This window comes from Hetaerina americana, unplaced genomic scaffold (assembly GCF_022747635.1).
Source record: "Hetaerina americana unplaced genomic scaffold, ioHetAmer1.1.p SCAF_2, whole genome shotgun sequence".
Classification (NCBI taxonomy): domain Eukaryota; kingdom Metazoa; phylum Arthropoda; class Insecta; order Odonata; family Calopterygidae; genus Hetaerina; species Hetaerina americana.
This window is the reverse complement of record NW_027286763.1, coordinates 104,147,811-104,170,404: the sequence shown is the minus strand read 5'-3', so window position 1 is coordinate 104,170,404 and position 22,594 is coordinate 104,147,811. Positions and strand designations below refer to the sequence as shown.

General features: G+C 43.2%; 1 protein-coding gene across 5 annotated transcripts in view; it reads left to right on the top strand.

Moving 5' to 3' along the window:
• LOC139688358 (RNA-binding protein 24-like) overlaps positions 1-22,142 on the top strand; it is a 106,120-nt gene extending 83,978 nt beyond the window's left edge. For 4 of the 5 annotated variants that reach the window (XM_071585892.1, XM_071585888.1, XM_071585891.1 and 1 more), the window contains 2 exons: positions 18,758-19,275; positions 20,335-22,142. In XM_071585892.1, coding sequence (XP_071441993.1) covers positions 18,758-19,275; positions 20,335-20,444 — 628 coding nt within the window. In that variant the 3' untranslated portion in view covers positions 20,445-22,142. The remainder of the gene's footprint in view (positions 1-18,757; positions 19,276-20,334) is intronic. The other variant, XM_071585890.1, reaches the window with a different exon arrangement.
• The last annotated feature ends 452 nt before the right edge of the window (positions 22,143-22,594 follow it).

The window sequence follows — 22,594 nt, the reverse complement described above, 5'->3', positions numbered from 1 at the left end:
GTAGAAAAGCAAACTTGTTATCCATCCGCACCCCCCCCCCTCACTCTCGCTCCTTTCCATCTCTGTTTTTTATGCTCCAAAAATGAAGACAGAAAGCACCGAATAAAAGCCAGAGATCTCCCTCTGGCAGATTTAACCACCTCCTATGCAGCCCATTCACTTTACTGGCTGCGTTCCTACAAGTGGACACAGTACGCGTCTGCAATACATGTGTGTATTTATATAATATTTTTGCACCCCATTTACATCGTAATAAATAATTTCAGTTTGGAATTTGCTACCAAGTCCAAAGAAATAAAATTGTGCGTCACATAAGAAGGCTATTATATGATACGTTGAAAACGAGCAGGTAATTTACCGTGAGTCTTATACTGTCAAACACCAAACATTCCAATGAGTTTCCTGAAATTGCATTCGAAATTGCATGAAATGAATAAGAATAGAGTATAGGTATTGCGTGATGATCTTAATTTAGAGTACCACGTACGCTTAGTCAATTGAAAATTTCAGAAAGCAAATTCATTTGGTGTAATCAGTTGTAATATTGGATTTCAGCGGGTTTAACCATGACGTTTGTTATTTCATCTCGGAATTCAATATTTCACTCTTCATTTCAAAGAATTGATTGGCCATTTATTTGCATGCCATATAACCCATTATATATATTTCCATTCCAAAACAACTGAAACATTTTGCAGAAGTACATGTGTACATATTCAGTGAAAGTTATGAGCTAAATACCAGTATTGTGTAGATTTACAGTTCCGATATAATTTCTCTATCATTTAGTCTTGCACACAAAATCTATTTTCACATCATAGGTTGATAGTTTGTGCAGAATATGTTAACCGAATACATATAGTCAAAGATCAAAAGAAAAAAGTAGCTAATTTCACAAGACAAATACTTCAAATTAGCTAAAATCATACGTGAGGTGAATTTTTCACGATTAGGTATTGAATTAGGTGCCGATTAGGTGCTTGTAAACGAATACTGCTTCTTAATGTTCAAGAGAGTTTATTCTCTAGTCTATAAACCTTATTATTTAAACGAGAAAAGGGAATTTTGATCGTTTTTCGTAAGAACACACACACAAATTTTCCGGGGAATCCGAGTAATTAAGTCATTGAAATGTTCCTAACTCTTGTGTCCGTAATGCAAGGAACATTTTACTGTCCTGAAATTTGAATTGTTTTTCCTGAATAAATAATTCTTTATTTAACGATTGAATTGATCATCATTGTATTGTCAAAATTCGGATATTTCAGTTGAACTAAGAAATATTACACCCGCATAAGGTGATCCCCATATTTCAAGCACCCATATATCTGGGGACGTGGGATTTCTCCGCATTTCCCTATCACAGTCAGTTCCCCGTCCCTCTCATTTCTCTCTTCGTCCACCGAGCAACTCCTCCTCATCCATTCCTTTCGTAATCGTGCAGGATGGTCCGGGATCTGCTCTCCGCCTGCAGTCGAGGCCGTCTTTCTTCGCGTCGCTTTGGGTGAGCTCGTGGACGACGAAGAGGAAGGATGAAAGGCTGGGTAGCCGCCGTGTGTGGCGTGGTGGGGAAGGTGGAAGGGGGGAGGGGTAGGGGGGTGGAGGGAGTTCGGAGAATGAGACGAGGGGATCAAGGGGAAACCTTGATGGCTTTGCCCACGCGTAGGCGGAATTCGCCTCGACTCCGCCTAATTAGCCGCGTGCACCACCCTCTTTCGCGGACCGCTTCGCCATCTCCAGTTTACCCTTCGCATAATTAATTTTTTTTGTCCTCATCCGTTTTAACCCGTTCTGATTTCTCTTTATCCCTCTCATCCACTTTTGGTAAGGGCGCCGAAACGATTTTGGCTATCGAAGTTTTTTTTCATAACAGGGGAGGGAGAAGAGGGGGAAGGAGGAGGGTGCAAGGCCCCTTCCTCCCGCACCCCCACTTTACCAAAGATATGCTTGGAAAAAAACTTTTCCTTTGTCCAACTGACAGCCCAAACAATCCTTTGCATTTCCCCTGCGTAGCGGGCGTTTGCATCCCTCCGTCCTAACTCACCTCGCCCAAACCCCGGATGGTGGCCTGCGCGATGGCCCTTCTTTATTTCCAGCGTTGTGCATTTAAAAATAACTGTAAGAAATACTGCGACAGTGACCCTAGCCACCTACCGATGTGCATAAGAAATTCGAGATATGTCACGCTAGAAGAATCAGTCGTAACCCTCGATTTTCAGCTCAGTTTCTTAGAGTTCTTAAGTTAGCGAGGCATTGTCCTCAGCTGAGGACATTATGAGGAGAATGTTTCATGCATTATTCCATCATTTTGGAACAATACTCGTAGCACCACAGACCACATTTATCTGACTGATGTACCTCCCCTGTTCATCATGATGTTATAGCTACAATTCTATGTAATGATGTCCTTCTACGCACAAACGTATTTAATAAAATACTCTCTATCAATTACAATGCCATTTTAAGTCATTATGCATATATAATTTAATAATTTTTATACTCCTACGATCAAAAAACAATGTATTTGATCATACCACAAAATAATAGATTTGTTCTTTCCATATACAAATATATAAATACATAAATCGTAAATAGTTTTTCCATCCTGAAAACGATCAAAATAATTTAAAGTGGTATTTTGAAAACAAGACCAGAGACACGTAAACGATTTCATAAATTTCATTCGCAATTCTTCCTTTGAATTGACTCATTTGGAAATATAATAATTTCCTGTGCACCTGCTATAGACGAAATAGCATTAATACTCGGAAAAACGCAAGACAGTCATCACTTAGCTATCATTTTTTTTTACCAACAATATCGTGTTTCCGTTTTCTTCATCATGTTACCCGTTTCAACGTTTTATCTTAAGAGATTATTGGGAAAAGACAAAGAGCATAACTAATGTTAGATGACTAGAAAGAGAGCGAGGTTCTTGAGTACTTCGTGTATTCTGATTGCCATGAAATCCTCCGCGACTTCCTCCACTTTGCCTCCCATCGTAGCGACTTGAAAGAATAGGAAGCGAGCGCCAAGTGAACCGGAGGATTGGGGAAGAGTTTTCCGGAATATTTCCCCTCGCCTCCCTGCGCCAGGAGTTGGGCCCGCCGTTTTTATATCCTTCATACATCAGCGGCGGCCCTCGCCAAATGCGTCCACCCACCCCTCCACTCTTCCATTTTGCCCGCGGCGTGCTGACGGCAAATAAGTGGCGCATCATCGGTTGGCCGTCGCGCGAGGGCGCCCGACTGACGAAAGAGACGAGTCCTTCTCCCACAGGCCTTGACTTTCGCCTCGATCCGCCGCGGAGCACGAAAGATTTATCGGAGAATCCACGCCCGCCCCCTCTTCACCCCCCACCCACCCCCTCGTGAGAGTGCCGCAGGAACCTTTTGTCAAGGAGTGGGGCGGGAAAATACGGAGCGAGCGCACGACTGACTACCTATTGGAAAAGGGGCCCGCATGGCATTACACTACCGAGGGGAGTACGAAGGCAATTATCTAGTACGTGATAAGCATGTTTATCGCGCACGCATTTGTACTTTTCATGCATCTGAAGTATTGTATCAAAAGGAATTGGCATCTAAATTAATCAAGAAGAATTTGTCTCTTGTCATGTAGATAACCAAACGCCTATTTCCACTTTTAAACGTTATTTCATCAATAAACATCGTTTAGCGTCAAAAATTATATTTTACGGATACATAATTTTTCTGGGGTTCAACTGCAGTATCTGATCTCATATTGTACACATATAATGGAGATTTGAATTTTCGTGCTGACGTCGACACACAACGCTCCATAACCACTCCAAAGTAATCAACAGCAAGGAACTCTTGCCGTTTGAATGTACGAACCTTTGAGATCATTTTCCTAAAGCTTGAAGAGCAATCGCCAAATGCTGCCAAGGTTTCCTCCATCTGCACAGAAAATATTTAAATCAATAAAGTTTCATTAGATTATGTATCGATATATCTGTGATACTAATTTTTACTAGTTAACACTTGTTTATTTCATTCCATCCCCTCACAATCCATATATTTTAATGGAAATTATATTTTTGAATATTTAATGATCACTCTAAGAGACACGCTAAAAAGATTTAATGGAATATGTCAGGACCAGCTTGTTTTAAGTTCAACACACTTTTTAATGACAATGCACATTGCCCTAGTCTCCCAGCGGTAGAGGAAATTAATTTATTCAAAACTTTTAGGCCCATAAGAACGACCGTTTAAGTTCGCCATTTGACTCAGTCCAACGACAAAATGGCTGCCTCTATCCATTCGGTTGTCTTTCGCGACAGCAACGTCGGGAAGACTTTAGCGGTCACTCGGGGAAGATACAACCGCAAGACATCCAAGGCTCGCCCCCCGTGCACTCGCGCTTCGTCGACGCCAAAAAGATTTCTCAGGGGCTCCTCCTCGCCACCCCCCCCCCGTCGCCCCCCTAAGCCAACTGTCTATTAATACCCATTATTCAACCCCCTCACCCCGTCCCCCGCCATTCCCCCCCTTCACTCCCTTCCCGTCACCCTTCTCCGCACCCCCCGCTCCGCCCTCCCCCTCCATCCATCCCCGAACACCCCGCAGCAGTTCGCACTTTCCATTCGGCCAATGTAAAAGCTTTCTCGCCGACTACCCCTCCTACCTCATCCCCCCCCACTCCCTTTTCCCTTTCACTTTCCACGCCCAAACCCTCTCCTCCTCCTTATCCGCTGCATCACTTTCCCTCCATCTCCCCCGTTTCCCTGCGTTACTCTTTTTTCCTTCTTCTCTTCATTCTCCTCACCCCCCCCCCCCCCCCGTCGATGGTCTCGGTTCATCTGCACGTACCAATTGCACCTCCTTCATCCATTTCCGTCTCTCCCATCGCACTATTCCGCACATTCCTCCTCTCATGGCATCGTCACGATCGAAAACACATTCACAACTCAGTGTCGTGTAAGACGACACCAATTAAAACGTTCTTCAGGCTCATATCTGGGTGATATTATTCGTAATTGCTCACTAACGCACCCGGAAAATCAAAACAAACGACTTGAATCATATTTTTACATTATTCAAGCTCCTTACTCTCCATGATTAACTAAAATATTATCATAAAAGGTATCCGAAACAACTTTTACTCCTCATTCCTTCCTCAAGAACGAGTTATTTCAATAAAGGCGAGTAGTATGACGTTTCAGGATATTTTTCAGCATTATTCATGAGATAGGGTACAGATTTGATTAGCATGTGGATCGATTGACATCCTACCCTTAGACTACTGCTAATAGCACTTTCTAACTCTAATCATTCGGTCAAACATGCCCAGTCTTTGTCCCATCTCACCTCGCTCACCCAAAAAATATTTTCTTTTACTCCAGGGTGATGGATTTGGATAGGTTGACATTTGGCGCTGTCCAGGGCGGATTAAGTGCTTCATCATTTAGCATTGATTGTATTTATGGAATATTCCATGCACCAGCATTGATGTTAACGGATTGTGCGCCGGTAAAATGGTGCGGCATATAGACTGAGTTGTCCGCCGCATTCGGCGAAGGTCAAAGAAAGGGCGGTTGAAGGACAAAGGAGGTTCCATGTGCCAATCCATTCAACCAGGTTTTAAGTGCACCGGTTTGATATTCCGAGCGTCGGAACTTCGAATCCCGCTCAAGGCATAAAGGGTTTACGGCAATACTGCCGCAATAATTCATCTAAATAAATATAGGGTGTCATTTGCGATCTCAATGGAGCACCTGAATGAATCGAACCCACATCTTGAGTCGTCGTGACAATTCCAACGGTGTCATCTCACCATTCACTTTAAATTACGGCACGTATTTCAATGAGGATATAATGATTTAATGATATAATGGTTTTTCAAACAATCCCGAAAACTATTCAGATAGATCTCCGATTGGACTAACCGTAATAATTAACAAAAGAAAAGAATGTCCGATCACATGAGAGGAGGAAATGAATTAGCCCATCTGAGTGGCGGAGCCAGCTTTGGTTGCCAAACATTCGACTGCACAAGTTTGTCATTCGTGTAAGACAGAGCGCAATTCGGTTTTAACCAACATGAAACTGGACTTTGGCTTGGTTCCCAAAGCCAACATGCACGCAATAGCGATATTTGGCATTGTTATTCATTCGAAACAGCGCTTGTTTTGACCCGTGGAATGCCGATGCGCCAGTCTGCCTCCGTCCTTGAATTTATTGAAACAACTTAATCGCAAAGCAATAGATCCTTCGGAGAGATCCGGTCTCAGCGTTTTCATATCATAGGTGATAGCACTGATTCGTAATCGCAGTGACGGGGTCTGCCCACGCAACGCCCCGACCCCCAGATCAAATCGCCACCCTCGGCTGTACTTGCCCTCCCACTCGTCTCATTTCGACTGCGAAGCCCCCGACTCCGCCATCCCCCCCCCCCCAACCCCCACTCTTGCCCCCAACCCGTCTTACGCCACCTGCCCGCCATCTCTCATCCCTACGCGCCACTTTCGAGGGAGACGAAGTGGGCTTTTCCCCACCACCCCCAACCCCTAAATCCTCTCTTCCCTTAGCCCCGAAGCCTTGGGCCATTTCTCCCCTCCTCCAGAATCTACATCCTTGCTTCCACTCCCCCACCGCCGCTTTCCCCGACATCTCTCTCTTTCTCTCGGACTCACATAAACGCTCGGAACAAGAACGAGCGCACCTAAACCCTCTCCGCGCTCCTACTCCCCTTCGCCCCCATGTTCGCTCGTACCCCCTCTCACACATCCGATGAAAAACACCATCGGGTGGCGGGCCCCGTCCTCTCTCGGGCAGGACAGCCGGAGAATGCCGTCTTCGCGCATGCGGGAGATGTGGGCCATGGTATTTTCAAGGACTTTCGGGATACGCCTCGTTTCCTCCTTCCCTTCTCTCCTTTTTTTTTACTTATATATTCTCCTCATCACCCTCTCCGTTTATTTTTCCCGAAAGAAAGCAAGTCAACCCTCCCGAGCCTTCTATTCTTAGGATTTTTTGTTTTTTTTTAAATCTAAAAGGGATGGTTTATTTTTTTTGTCTTTTTTTCGCGAGTGACTGTGTGGTTGGCTTTCCTCGTCATTGCATTTGCACCCGCTATGCTTTTTGGTCAGAGTGAATTGTCAATCTGGCGGTGGATCACGCCAGATTGACAAGATTGGTTTCATGCCTCGAAATATAGTACAAGCGAGGAGAAATAGGGTGAATTGGAACGAGGGTCCCTCAATACTTTTCGGATCAAACGAATCGGTTGTGGGGGAGGATCATCACTCTGGCTGCTTTCGAAGTATCAAACTGCGTTTGCAATTCATGTTTACAAAAAATACATTTTCAGGTTATACGGAGAAGATAGGGAACGTGGTAGTCCAGGGGGTAGAGCGCTAGACTACTGCCTGGAGGTTCCGGGTTCGATTCCCGGTAATGCGTCTGTGTACCATCAGCTTAACCCCAGCTGTGCGATAGTTTGGGTACCAGATCTCCCTGAGAAACCACAAATACAGCAGAGGCAATAATTACGACGTAGACCCGATTATTGCCCTGTTAATGTGTGAATTTCACACACAGTTGAACTTAGCACTAGGTGAGCTCCACCCTCGCTTATGAAACCGAATTTCGGGTGATTACTGCGGTTGAGAGCAGGATATTGTGCACAGTCACAGCGCAAGCCAGTTTACTTCCGTTTGGAGATTCTCATTCGAATAAATACCATTTAAAATATTCGCGATCTGAGCGCCTTGTATCTCCCAATTACTCATCGAATGTGTGACCAGTCAAACGAACAAGCCATGTTACCATGGCTTCCACAACTAGCGACGCGCTGTCTAGATTCAAATGAACTACGTCATTCTCGAGGCGAAACAAATTCTCACATCCGGATTTGAGAGGGAAAGTGGGAGGGCCCTGGGAAAGGGCGTAATTACATGGATTACATTTTGAAAGCCAAATAAATTCATTGAAATTACCTTAAGATGTTAATTCCGGCAAGAAGATGATGCCAAGTAGAGGTTTGCATAGATCTACATGCTCGGAAATTCACCTTGAATTGAATGGATTCGTGGTAAGTTTTGCTATACATTCGGTGTTTGGTAATTGGGAAATCCGACGCCCGAATAGCGATCCAGTCAACGGATTTTTCTCTTGGAAAACTTCCACAAGCGTTTTTTATTCGTCCCAGGAGTGAAATACGGAAAGCTATTTAAGGAAAAATTTTGCCGCTAAGGTGAGGTATTGCGTCAATAATGTTCGCACTCAAAGATCGGTCCCATTCAAAAGAGCAAGTGATTACTATCGTCAAATTAGCTCTCTCCAAGCACTTTTGGCAATGTGTAATGAGAATTTTTTTCTCTTGCGCCCCGTGAAAAACGCCTCGTGTCCACGGAACTCAAGTGGCCTTTTTCCCAATGGGGCAATTATCTCCAGGTCTCAAATGAGGCGTGTAAGAGGCTGAAGTTTCCAGCAGCTGGTGACTACTCTCTCAAGCCGACCATATTTCAATCCACTTTCAAGGACACCCAAGTAATTAGGCTGATAACATCTCATTCTCGGAGGTTTTTCAACAAGTCAGAAAAAATATATGCTAAACAGAAACTATATATATATATATATATATATATATATATATATATATATATATATATATATATATATATATATGATATATATGTGTATGTGTGTGTGTATATATATATACACACACACATACATACATATGCATATACACAAACACACATATATATATACATTCAAACACGAAATACCGCCAAATATATATATATATATATATATATATATATATATATATATATATATATATATATATATATATATGTGTATATATATACACACACAAACACACACTCATACACGCAACCCATTCGAACACACAGATATACATTTATGTGTGTGTTTTGGCGATGCAGTATATATATATATATATATATATATATATATATATATATATATATATATATATATATATATATATATATATATATATATATATATATATATATACACATACACATGTATCATCATCATCAGTATTTCAATCCTAAGATTGGCTTACTGTAGCCCTCCATTCTTCCTTATTTAGTGTTAATTCTCTCGATGCTATACTACCTTGATCAAAAAGTTCCCGGAATAACCACCGTGTGGCGCTCCCATCGTTCCGATTTGAGTTCTGTTTTTTTTTTTGTTAAATTGGTACATCTGTTGTTGATATTCCCTTTAAATCTTAGTGTCATAACTTGACATCTGCAAAAGTTACGGTCGGTTTTCGGTATGTCCATCAGTGCTTCCTGCGATTTTTCCATTACTTCCTCTCGGCTGCTAAAACGCGTTCCCCGTAATGGTTTTTCAACTCGATTGAACAGAAAGAAGTCACAGGGAGCCAAATCAGGTGAATTCGGTGGCTGTTGGATGGTATTTGTTGCATTTTTCGTCAAAAAATTACGAATAATGATAGCACTGTGCGACGGTGCGTTATCATGGTGCAAAATCCACGAGTTTTCTGCCCACATTTCTGGTCTCTTTCGGCGAATTGCTTCACGCAAACGTCTCATAACGCCCAAATAATACTCTTTGTTTACTGTCTGGCCTTCTGGCAAAAATTCATGATGCACTACACCGTTGTAATCCATGAAAACCGTCAGCATTGCCTTCTTTTTTGACTGAAAACGACGTGGTTTTTTTGGTCTCGGCTCATTTGGTGAACGCCATTCACTTGCCTGATGTCTGGATTGCGTGTCGTACTCATAAACCCACGTCTCGTCTCCAGTAATGATCCTTTTGATGAATGTGGGATCGGATTCAGCCTCGCAAATCATGTCTTTTGCGACGTCAACACGGTCTCTTTTTTGCATGAAATTGAGGTCTTTTGGCACCAACGTTGCTGCTACACGACGGAAACCCAAATCATTAACCACAATGTCTTGGGCGGATCCATAGGCAATGTTCAAGTCCTCCGCTATTTCTCTGATGGTTAATTTGCGGTTATTGACCAACATTTCTTTTACTTTATCAATTTTTTCACCGACTTTCGATGTCGATGGTCTGCCACTGCGTTCATCATCTTCGATTGACTCACGATCACTTCTGAACCGCTCGTGCCACTGGTAAACGACCGTTTTTTTTAGAGAATCGTTGCCGAAACACTTTTCCAACATTTCCAACGTCCGTGCGCCACTAAATCCGTTTTTTACGCAAAATTTAATACAAGTTCGTTGTTGCAAATTTAAATCCATTTCTGCAATTGTAAAAAATCGCCAACACACACAGAGATAGATGTACTCTTGGCTACGTAACTTTTGCAAATGTCAAGTTATGACACTAAGATTTAAAGGGAATATCAACAACAGATGTACCAATTTAACAAAAAAAACAGAACTCAAATCGGAACGATGGGAGCGCCACACGGTGGTTATTCCGGGAACTTTTTGATCAAGGTAGTATGTGCATATATAGAGCTTAATTTTTTACACATTTTCTGAGCTGGTATTCACACTCGCCCGACGCCGTATTCTAACTGCTAAAATATGCAAAAAAAACCCCAATCGCTTCACTTTCTACTCGCATGTGGTTTTATACGTGATGCATCCAATTTTGATACGATCTGATCACCAAGCCTTCGTTTTTCTCTTTCCTCTGAATATTTCGAGGGAAGGCGCTTCGATCGCCGAGGGCGGGACGTGTCATTCAGGTCTAAACATAGATGAGGTTGCGGCGGGTGTGGAGGGAGACAAGCGGATTGATGGATGCGTCGAAAGAGGGCGGAAGATGGACGATGACGAACCGGAAGTGACGCGGGAGACGGGAAGGGGGGGGAAGGACGAGAGAAGGCTAGGAGATAGGAGGAAAGGATGCCGAAATGCAGATGTGCACAAGCCCTTGGGAAGTTAGGATTCGTGATATTTTTCCTTTTGCTCGAAGAATAATAAATCAGACTCTCAATAAAGAATCAAACTCACTTACGCTGTGTGTGAAAATTTTTTGTCTCTATGTAAATGAATGGACGAGAATCACGTTTTTTAATGATGTTTTTTCGAATTTCACGTCACAATTTTTTATTTTGAATCCATGCACTTGGGTGAAAAAGAAAGAAAATTAAATTCAATTACGTCTCATTGCGGCATTACATGTGAAATTACCGAATTGTTATTACCGAATGTCCTTCTCAATCGTCTCGTATTCCATCGTATCTTTCGCGATGAAAACTACCATCACCACTTTTCCCGTTCACCTATTGCAATTTCCTCCAGTGAGAAGGAATGAAATAATAGAATATAATAAAATGGAAATAATGTTGAACACCTTCTCAATTAACGGCAGAAATTCGAGTCTGGGATATTATCATTTTTTCTGCTGCAAATAAAACAATCAAGTCTGCTCAATGCTCAATCGTCAATATTCATCTCGAGCTTACATGATATTCAGCAGGAACTAGGACTAAGACACGCCCTTAAGTGCTACCCTTGAAATTGGGGATAATCCCTAGGGCTTAATAATTTATTCTAAAAAATCCATTTTAATAGTAAAAAAAGACGCATAGAATCGTCATGGATGAAATTTTGTACAAAACTTACTAATTTCCTAAGCTCTTCAATTTGAACCAAACAAACAAGCGATTGGGGTTTGATAAAATAGGCCAATTAGACAATGTCATAACTGAGATCGGAGGTACCTTTAAATATACTTGTTGCGAATTGCGACATACATTGAAACCGTATCGATATTGATTCATATCGACCAGGGCGATATGGATCATTTTTTAGTGAGCCCTGAGCTGAGTAGCGTGAAGAGTCTAGAAGGGGGCGGACACCGCAGGGAAGTCGCGCGTGCGATGTGTCTCCGGAAAGTGAGCAAAGCGGAGGCTCCGACCCTGGGACGCGACCCCCCGACCATCACCCCCCGCCTCCACCTTCCATGACCCTTCGTCCCCTCAGGACAACGCGGGGAGGAAATCTCAAGCTCCCTCTCCACCCTCTCTCCCATCCCCTACGTTCCCTTCGCATCCGAGCCTTATTTTGGGTCTCCCGGAAAAAAATCCCTGCCCATATCTTATCTTCTCCTCCGCATCTAAATCCTCCCCTCCCACACCTCCCCCATTACCTTCTATGCCCGCGCGTAAAACACGAGCACACCCCTTCCCAAATTCACCCTCCTTCGCTCCCCCCTCCCACCCAAAACCTACCATGCCATCCATCTTATCTCCCCCCACCCTCGCTCTTTCTCTCTCCCTCTCAGTTCAGAGTAATATGTGGTTAAAGAGCTAGTGAGGGTGTGTGTGTGCAAGAGAGAAAAGTCTCCGGGCCCCGTTCCAACTTCCAGGGACCTCGGGAGGATACATTGTTTAGGGTATTTATAAATGCAGGAGGTTTTTTTTAATGCTCTGGATGGAAAATCGCCGGCGGAAAAATATAAAAGGCCGAGGTTGTAACTGAATACCTGCGAGAGTTCCGGGGTCAATGTGATGATGGTTCTGCTGCAGACGTCTGAGTGAGGGGACCACGTATCACTTTATAGTTCTCAGAATGAGTAAAATGTAGTCTGGAAGGGTAGAAAACGAATATGTCCTCATTCGAGAAATTTTGTGAGATAGAATGTTATGAGGTCAACTATCTCCTCCCTGGCAGGATTTCTTTGTCTAGTTTGAAAACTGAAAAACATTAAGTCGATGCTTGGCGATGATTTTGGCGTAGAATGCTTTCCTTCTGAAACCCGTGAATGTCTTCATGTCCTTACGTCTTTCCTAGTTTTCCTCAGTATCCCATTGTCTTCCTTTTGAAGGGAAGCCAACGAGATGAAAAACAAAGGACGTACAGCTTCAGCAAAATACAAAAACAGATGGGTATCAGGATTTCAAGAAATATCAAACAATACGGAAGAATGGAGGGTTTATTCTACGGAGGAAAAGGACTTAATGAACGACTACAAAGATCAATCCTCGGATTGTTACAACAAGAAATGAATGAATTCTTCTCTTTAGGAAACAAAAATTAGCCCTATCTGGATAACTTTTCTAGAGATCTCAAAACATTCCTCATTTTGGTTCATGAAATAATGAGACTCTCTTTATATTGATCTGAGAAACTTGCAACGAAAAAATATTCCTTGAGCTAAACTAAACTTAGTCATTCCCTATTGATAAAGTAGATTCTATTTCTAAAAAAGCTCATTCTAACTGTAACGAAAATCTTCGCTTCAGACTAAAGAACTGGCGCCAGAAAATGTTGACCTTATTTACTCACTGGAGGAAACGAGGCATTGCCGCTCCAGGGGCATTCAAATTTGTTGTTCATTAAATTAACCTTTGACATTTAAATTTACATCAATTGATATTCCAGTAAAATTCATTCTTAAATAGATAAGAATGAATTTTTAAGCTTTCGTGAAAACTATTAACGATTAAAGCGATAGATGAAGTACAATAGTGACAGCACCTTTCCAAATGTAAGGAAATGATATGTTTGAAGTAAAACTCTGTATACGGAAGAATAGATACCAGAAAACCGACAATCGACCATATTATTTGTCTGATAAGTCCTATTGCAAGAGGTTGATACGTAACATTTTAAAAATTGGTCTTTAAACAGACAAAAAGTCACCTTTTAAAACATCATAGCTAAATCCATAATGCCAAGCATTACGCCAGATTTATTCATGGAGGAATATAACAATCAACTTGATCGTAGGATTGTCACTTTTTAGCCTAAATTTTCACGTAGATGATGCCTTCATAGCTCTTCAAACAAATGCAAGTATTCAAATCATTTTTAAGAAAAATCTCTCTCTTAAATTACTGTATTGGGGTTAAAACACGTGGTCACCATTAAAGGTTAAAAAACGCCTCCTATCCGTACTCTCGTCCACCACGGACGACCTTCACCGTAGCAATGCGCTTCAACAAAGCACCGCAACCACAGACATGCAAATATTACCTTTGGGATGCTATTCCTTGAAGGAGGGATAGGCACCTGAATAAGGCGTTAGGACATCTGATCGATGGACCTGAATGTCGAATGCATTCACATAAGTCGGCACAAGAAATAGATCGAGGCTCCATTGTTCCTTTTTTCAGAGAATAAATGGAGGCGAATTACTTTTCAAAATCCGGCACATCTCCTACGCCTTGTCCCCGCAAACCACCGGAGGTGATGTGGAAAGGGGGGATACCCGGCGCGCAAATGAAGCGTGAGGATAGAGCAACCTCCTTTTCCAAGAGAGAGAGACGCGAGACAGACACCTATGAGCATTTTTTTGGGACGTCTCTCGTCGAGTCTTGAATCCATCTCTCTCTCGACTTAAGACTCCTCCTCCCACTCTCCTTCGAGTGACTGCCGACTCACCCACCACACCCGCTGCCACCCCGAGCCCAAGACGTATATCCTCCTCCCCACCCCTACTCTCCACTTGGTGCCCCCCTTTCGCCTAGCCGTAACACTCCTTATTCTTCCTCTCATCCCCGCGCCGTGTTATTCCCTTGGGTCGGTCGCTCTTCCTCCGCCCAGACCGCCTCTCACCCTCGAATCTCTCCCACCAACCGATGGATGATGCCCTCCCAACCTCTCCCCCTTCCCTTCCCCTGCCATCCCCCTTCCCCCCCTTCCCATCCAGTCCCTCATCGCCTGGAGTTCGTTAACCCCCTTCCTCTCTCTCTCTCTCCCAATCCACCCCCGCCCGGTAAAAAAAATCCCCGCTCCCATGCTCCCCAGTCGAAAACAAACTAATTTAGCGGCTCGCTTTCCTCGAAGAGGAAACAGCTGAAGCCGGTGAGCCGAATGGAGTGTGGTCCCTCAACCTCCGCCTTCAGGAGGAGGGAGGAAGAGGTGAAGATTGACGAAAAGGGTGAACTCGTGTGGAAGAGGAGGGAAGAAGCCCTGAAAGAGGGTGGGTGGAGGAAATACATTCAGGGGGGAAGGGTGGGCTGAATGGCGAAGGGGGTGAGTGTGTGAGGGGGCGAGGTGTTGCGAGGGGGTGGAGGGATGAAGACTCTCGAAGCGAGGATGGCCCCCTCAACCCTTTCGACGGACGAAGAGCGTGCCGGAGCCACATGCTCAATCTCGCTTTCGTGCCCCTTAAATTCTCGCGTTCCGCGACACTTACACGTTGTGCGGGTCGCGGACGTCCCAGGGAAATATCGACCGTTCCCGCTGCTGATAATGCCGCAACAATAATTTGAGCCAGATTACCCGCCGGTGTGCTCTTTCTTCTTCAGTACATCGGCGTTCCTTATTATTAGAACATTTTTGGTGTACGACTCCGCAAAAGTTAATTTTGCGGCACTTTTAGCAGCTTCCTTAACATAACTCAAGGGGCTAACATGCATGGGATTTAAGCAAATAATAAAGACGAAGGCGTACACATATGTGTTGTACTTAGGTTCACTGTCTGTAAGTAGGACGAATATGTCTTGATGACATATTTATTCTTCAATTCAGAACATCGTCTTCAATTTTTTTCGGAAGACCGTTAGAAATCCACAGCGTATGAGATAGCCTTGGTAGTCTGTCTATATAACGAAGCCCGGAGAATATATCGTGGAACCCGGGTTCGATTCACGGTCTAATCGAATGGCTGTTGCGGTGTTGCTGTAATGTATCGAATCTTATTCAAATCAGAAAGAGCCGAGTCCTTCACGTGAAATCCCTGTGCACTCTTCCCAAGAACGCAATTGGGTAACCATCGCGAATAATTTCTACCCTCGGCCGGATTTAAGGAATAAATTTAAAGTGAATCCTCCTCTCTCCACGTTTTCCATCGGTTGACCATCCGAGCTGCATTCTCGCCTATATCCATCATGAAAATAAAAAGGAATGAAATTGCCGGAAACAAGTGACCTACATCATTTTTGTTCACGGAAATAATCACGAAAAAAATTAATATTAATACACCAAAAATAATAGCCATTACATGTAATTACAGTGTAAATGAAACTTTGGACCGAAAATTATTTCCAAAATTTCAATCATCAACACTGAGGTCGGTTTTATCGGACAGGATAGAGACCACCTAGTACTAAGGTTTACTAGCTACTCTCACCCTAAACGGTGGGTGAAATTCACACATAAACAGGATATTAAGGGCGACCAGTTCCTTACCCTGTATCGGCAGCGGTTTCCAAGGATAGTTTGGCACCCGAAAAATTACACAGCTTGGAAGGAGGAGATGAGGGTACCCAGAGGCATACCCGAGTATGGAACCCAGGCCCTCCAGTCATTATTCCAATTCTCTACCCCAGGACTACCGCTTCTACAATGTATATTATATGTATGTACATATAATATACATATATATATATATAAGACTTTACATAAGACTGTACATATAATATACATATATATATATATATATATATATATATATATATATATATATACATATATATTTTTTTATATAGTGAGTATGGGAGGCAGAGTGAAATCTGCCAGAGGGTAATTCTGGCTTTCATACGGTCCTTTCTGTCTTCACGTCTGCCAAATAATAATATTTGTGCTTAAATAAATCTAATCATTATCTGTACTGGTCACAGAACAAAGTAAAAACAATAACTCGTCCTTAATAACGAACCCAAACTAGAGAGGCTAAGCTGGAGGAATCTATGAAGTCCCCAAATCGAGCGTATGCTCTCGGTCTATGGACATCCTAATGAGAAAAGTACGCAAGATTAAATCAATCAATATAATCAATCATTTACTGAATTGTCATTAGCCTCAACTTGGCTGAAACAATACTTCTACGATATTTGTATACTTAAATAAAACACTCTCGTTTGGGTCAATATGATCATCGAATTGGAATATTCAATTCAGTGAACTGCGTCACAGTCTTACACAAGCTGGTAGCTGGCAACCGTAGCCGAGACTGCGATTCTATCATGGGTTGTTTATCCTCCGATATTCAAGAAGGTACGAAAACGAAACATTCCCAAGGTCGACTTCCTTTGGATGACTGGCGAGAACGATATATCTCATTAGCAGGACCGGACACGAAGTTATAACGCATCCATTGCGTCAGTAGTCCACTCATTTACAGGCCAGGCTATTCATACGCAACTGAGCTCCCAACTATTAAGTGCGGGAAATTCCTCAAGGCACGGGCAGGAATTCCTCGTGAATACTCTGAAAATTAACTGCCTCGGACCTTACTCAACGGGAGGAGTAATCAAATAATCTATTTTCAACAATTGCGACATAATATTTGGGGAATTCAATCGAGCTTGATAATAATTTTAAGGGATGCGGAAAACAGCGCGCCAGCCTTCGTCTGGTTACCGCGTCTTTTGGTGAGCAGTCAGTGGGAGGGGAATAAGTAATGAGTGAGGAAGGAATGTGGGAAGTGAAAGAGGAAACGGAATTTAACTCTGCGATAGTACGTATGCACATGACCATAGCGTAATTTCAGACCGAGAGACTAAAACCAAGTTTTTACTATTATAGTATTGTGTCCCGCTTTAAAAAAATGCACATGTATCCAGCCAACTATGGCTTCCTCCAATAAGCTTTTACCTCTTAAAGATAAATATAGGAAGAGTCTATGAAAATCTTTCCCATTATATCCATTAATTGGACCCTTTGAAGTACTCATTAAAACCTAATTATGGTTCTAAAATAGTGAAGTACTTATAATTTAATTTACTAAACCTGAAGATTTTATTTACAACCTCTGTTTTGTCGGATAGGAGTATGCCTAGATTAAAAACACTGCTCTTTCTTTTGCTACCTAAGAGGGCCGATAATCACGCAATCTTTTGGGCGCTAGAGGTTATAGCGAGATCCTTGACAAATCATGTTGTGCCATTTCAAATCAGACATTTTTCTTGAAAAATAGCAATATGTACTTCCTTTTACGCACGATTCAACAGATATCTTTGACCAATTTACAACCTCATTTACTTTTGGGCAATAATAAACCATTATTTCCGTCATGTGCGCGTTATTCATAGTACTTTGGCTATTATCAAGATGATGCAAAGGTTTGCTTAGCAACAGATACTGAATGCGTCTTGCTTGAGGTTTTTCATGTCGAATAAATTTCTTGAACCTACTGTTTCTCTTTGCACGGTTTGAGTTTTGGGTCAAATTTAGACTAGAATTTAAGTAATCCTCTTTTGTGAAATAAACGTAAAGAATTGTGTGGGTAATATTAGTTAAAATAATGATTTCTTGTGCCAAGACTATTCAGTGATGCATGGATTCATTGGTGGTTGTGATTACAACGTGCATTAAATTCGGCATTCCTTTACTCTTTAATTCAGATATTCAAAAACGCAGTGGCTAATATTATCAATGATTCTCTTAATGAATTCAAATGTTATTTCATTTAAACCAAAAATTGTTTTGCTAAGTACAGCTTATATAATTTCTCTCATTTTGCACACATTCGAAAGTACTTGTTCCGTGATACTACCATTATTGTTCCGGAACAAATTAAATGGAAGGAATAAAAAAACTAGAGCATTACGTATTCAAATTGTTTCCGAAATAAATTTCCCGTCTCACAGGAATGAGATTTCTAATTCCTTAGACTTACATCGTGGCCTGATGGATTGATTGGAGTTCACGTTTATTTAACCCTGCACTAATGGGGACTGATTTGTGACACGTGTTTTTTGAGTAGTTTGCAAAACATACGCTGCATGCACTGTCGTTCCATTAACCACGGAATGGGACCGTTTTTAGAAGAAGGGAAAGAAGGGAAGGGGGCAGGGGGGTGTGTGGCAAGGGGTAAGGTTTTAACTAACGTCTACATCCCGACCGCAGGGTACCAAGCTACGTCTACCCATCACCGTACCTGACCGCGACACCCGCCGGACTGGTGCAGCTGGCCGGACATCACCACGGGTCCATCTCGCACGCTGCCGCGGCTGCAGCGGCGGCAGCAGCCGCTGCAGCCGCGGGCAACGGCGGCCCCGGCGGTGGTGGTGGAGGAGGTCTCGGGGGCGCGGGGACGGCCGCCGGATGTGGGGCGGCCGGAGGCGCCGGGGCGGGCGCCGCCAGTATGTCCGCGCTGACCGGCAACCCTTTCTACGACTACTCGCCGGCCGCGGCCGCCGCAGCAGCCGCCGCCGCGGCCTCCCTGGGCTCCCCCACGCAATCCTCGACGTCCTCGGCGGGCGGAGCCGCGGCCGGTCCCGCCTCTTCGCCCTCGCCTGCTGCGGCCGCTGCAGCCGCGGCAGCCGCCGCAGCCGCGGCCGCCGTCGCCGCCGGAGCCTACCCCGGGCAGTACCCTAACGGCTTCGAGCAGTACTCTGCGTACGCTGGCGGAGCTGGTGAGTACGGTGGGTCTCAAATTTCTCTATCTCTTTCTATTTCTCTGTAACCCCAACCTTTTGCGTGTGCCTCTGAGTTTTTTTAAATCTTTCAAACGAGCTCTAATACTGACTTACCTATTTCCTTATTTTTTTTAATTTTGTGAGAAAAAAGTGAAAAGCATGACGTAGTGGTGTATTTCTGCTTGATACTCTATATCCTATTTCATATTTTTTTTAACCCCGAAAGAGAACTAAAAATTAATGCTTTAAGCATAACAACCTCTCGGCTGTTGTCCACATGAATATCACAGTTTCTGATTTGGATGTCTCAGGACTGGCCTGAGTCGTTTGAATTTTATTGATATTATGCTGGAAACTTATAGTGGAAGAATCTCTCCTCCCGGCATGTTTAATTTTATCGCTGGCGTTTTAAGAATGAGACTATGTCGTCCATTAAGAATAAAGGCAATATTTGGTGATCTAGGACATTTTTTCAATCCAATTCTGGCTAATTTTCCTTGCATCTTAATAAAACTTATGCTATCATCATTTTTTACGACTAAGGTTACTAATTTAGCCGAAGGTTTCGAATTAAAACTGATTACTGACTCACTCTTTTCCGAAATTTATCTGTCATGTCAAAATGTTGGTGCAGGAATGATGATGTTGTGCCTTTTTTGAAATCGCACATTAACCAGCATCATCTGCAATTGAAGCATATTCTTGCACGCAGGCTTTTAAAAATCTATCATGTTTCAATCCATACAGTGGCGAAAACAACCACTTTTATCTCACCATATTGATTTATTCCTCCTGCCGTAAAAAGCCTTTACAAAAATGTCAAATCAGTTTTCATTGGCAATACTGAGTCAATATTTCCGACAGTCTTGGCATAAGTGTCCGTGGGGGAAACAAGTAAAATTTCTTTTGACTAACATTTCAGCCTTTCTACCAGATCCAAAGCATGACATAAACTGAACTGAAACCCGCATGACTAAATAATTAATCAATTCAAATTCAATGTCTCTACTTGTCCAAGTTGTTATAATACTTTTGTTCTCTCTTTCTCTCCATCCCTCTCTATAGCAAACTACATGACCCCGTACTCATACGCAGCACTTCCCCAGGCCCTGCCCACCGCGGCCTTCCCCCTAGCCTCTTATCCGGGCCAAATGCAAGAGGCGAGGCTGCAATAGGACTTCCCCCCCAACTTCCCCCCGAGATGAGTCAGTGCGAGAGCGCGCGGTGGGTCCATCTCTCAGTCCGGAGAAAAGACGAACCGCGGAAGAGGAAGATATGGTGGAAAATGGGTGTGTGGGGTGGGGGGGGGGTGGAATGGTTGAAGAGAGGTTGAAGTAGTTGGGTGGAATGGGGGAGGCCCACGCGCGGTGTTCAGGGGCGGCGCCCATCGACCCCGGGACCACTTCCTTCCTCCCCGGTGAAGAGAGGAGGAATCTCCGGACGGAATCATCCTCCACCCTTGACGGGTGGAGGATGCGCAAGGGTCCCTCCACCCCTCCTCCTTCCTCCCCCCCGAGTGCCCCCCGTTCTCCCTGCATCCCCACTCTACCAGGAGGAGAGAGAGAGTGAAGAAGAGGCGGGGTGGGAAAGAGAGCGATATATACAGAGAAGAGGATTGAATCTACGGTAGTGCACCACCTCCAGTGTCCGAGGTGGTGTTGGTGTTGGTGCTGGTGGTGTGGGATTGCCGAGGGACGAGAGGGAAAAAGGGGATACATTTGAGGGGTTGAGTTAGAATCAATGATGAAACAAGAAGAAATTGGGTGAAGTGACTGGGGTGATTCCTAGACTCTTTTCAACATTAACATTTGCACTGAAGAAAGGAGAGAGAGGAAGCAGATACTCGGTAGAATTTAACTTAGAAACACCCGAACGCCATTCTAAATGGACTCTCATATGTTTATATAAATGTACATGCATGTATGTTTAGGTATATATATATACACACACTCTCAACTTTCAAAAGATGCGGAAAATGATTATCAATGTATTACAAAAATATTTCCCTTTGCTCAAATCGGATGTCCGCGGTCACGTTCGTCCTCTGGTCGCCTCGCTGACCCTTCAGGGAGGGCAGCGGGGACAGGAGGCAGGGTCGGGGCGCGAGGGTCTCTCCGAGCCTTCGAAAATGACAAAAATCACATATATTCATTTTTTATGTTTCCCCCGAGAGCCACCGCATGGCTTGCTAAGGAGACCCGATTCCGATTGATAACCAGAACGTATTTTTTTCCGCGGCGTCCGATTAACCCGCTTTCGTGCGGGTTGTAAAAATATTTTTAAAATAGCATAAAAGATGAGGAAGGGGACCTGCAATGGTTAAAAGTAGTACATATATGTGAGTATAGAGAGCAGAGGCTGTTAGGTTTGCTTGTACTATAATTAAAGAAGAAGAAGAAGAAAAAAAACCACGGGCAAGGATAAATAATTGACGTGGTTCTCGTTAAACTCTTTAAATTAATAAAATTAATATGGTAGGTTATTAACGTAAACGATCGAGAGAATTTAAAATATGTAAACTGTAATGGAGTACTCGGAAATGAAGAGTAATCGTAGGCGACGGTAGTTAGTAAAAAAAAAATAAAGTGTCGCGAAACTTACATACTGCAAGTATGATGTCATCGCCTCGATGCGCCTTTCCCACGAGCTGCTAAATGAAATCGAAATAGACTCAATCACGCGAAACGGGGTAAACGTTAAAATACTATTTAAAAAAAAACATTTTTCTTTTTGTAAAACAAATAAATTCGTACATTTCAATTATCTTTATCTCTTACACACACACATTTTCACAAGAATGAAACCACTTGAAAACCACTTGTTTTGACTCCCTGATGTACTTGTGATATGGTGTATGGTGTTGAATGGTTGAGGGGGGGGAGGAGGGGAGGGAGGGAGGGGAGAGGAAGGGTGTGATTTTTTTCCCCCTGCGGTTCGCAAGTGGGACCGAAGAGAGAAACATCCGCGAAACGCTGGGCGCTCTCTTCCCAAGGGTCGTTGGCAAGTCCATTATTTCCTCTACGTCCTGTGCGCCGCCATTCACGCACCCTTTGGAGAGATTGCGCCCATTGAGTGACCACGCCAAAGCTGACCGATGGGGAGAGAGAGAAAAAGAGAGAAAGTGAGAGAAAGGAAGAGTGCACATGAATTCGAAGCGTTATTTGTTGGTATCCCATTTGTTTTTTTATATACATATATCTCAATGTTGGATTTTGTTCACTCTTTTATCGATGCTCGATGAATCGGAAAGCTGTGCTAAATCAAAAAAAAATAATAAAGGGACTTTCGCGAAGGACTCTGTAAAATGGCGGTATTTTGGCGCCAA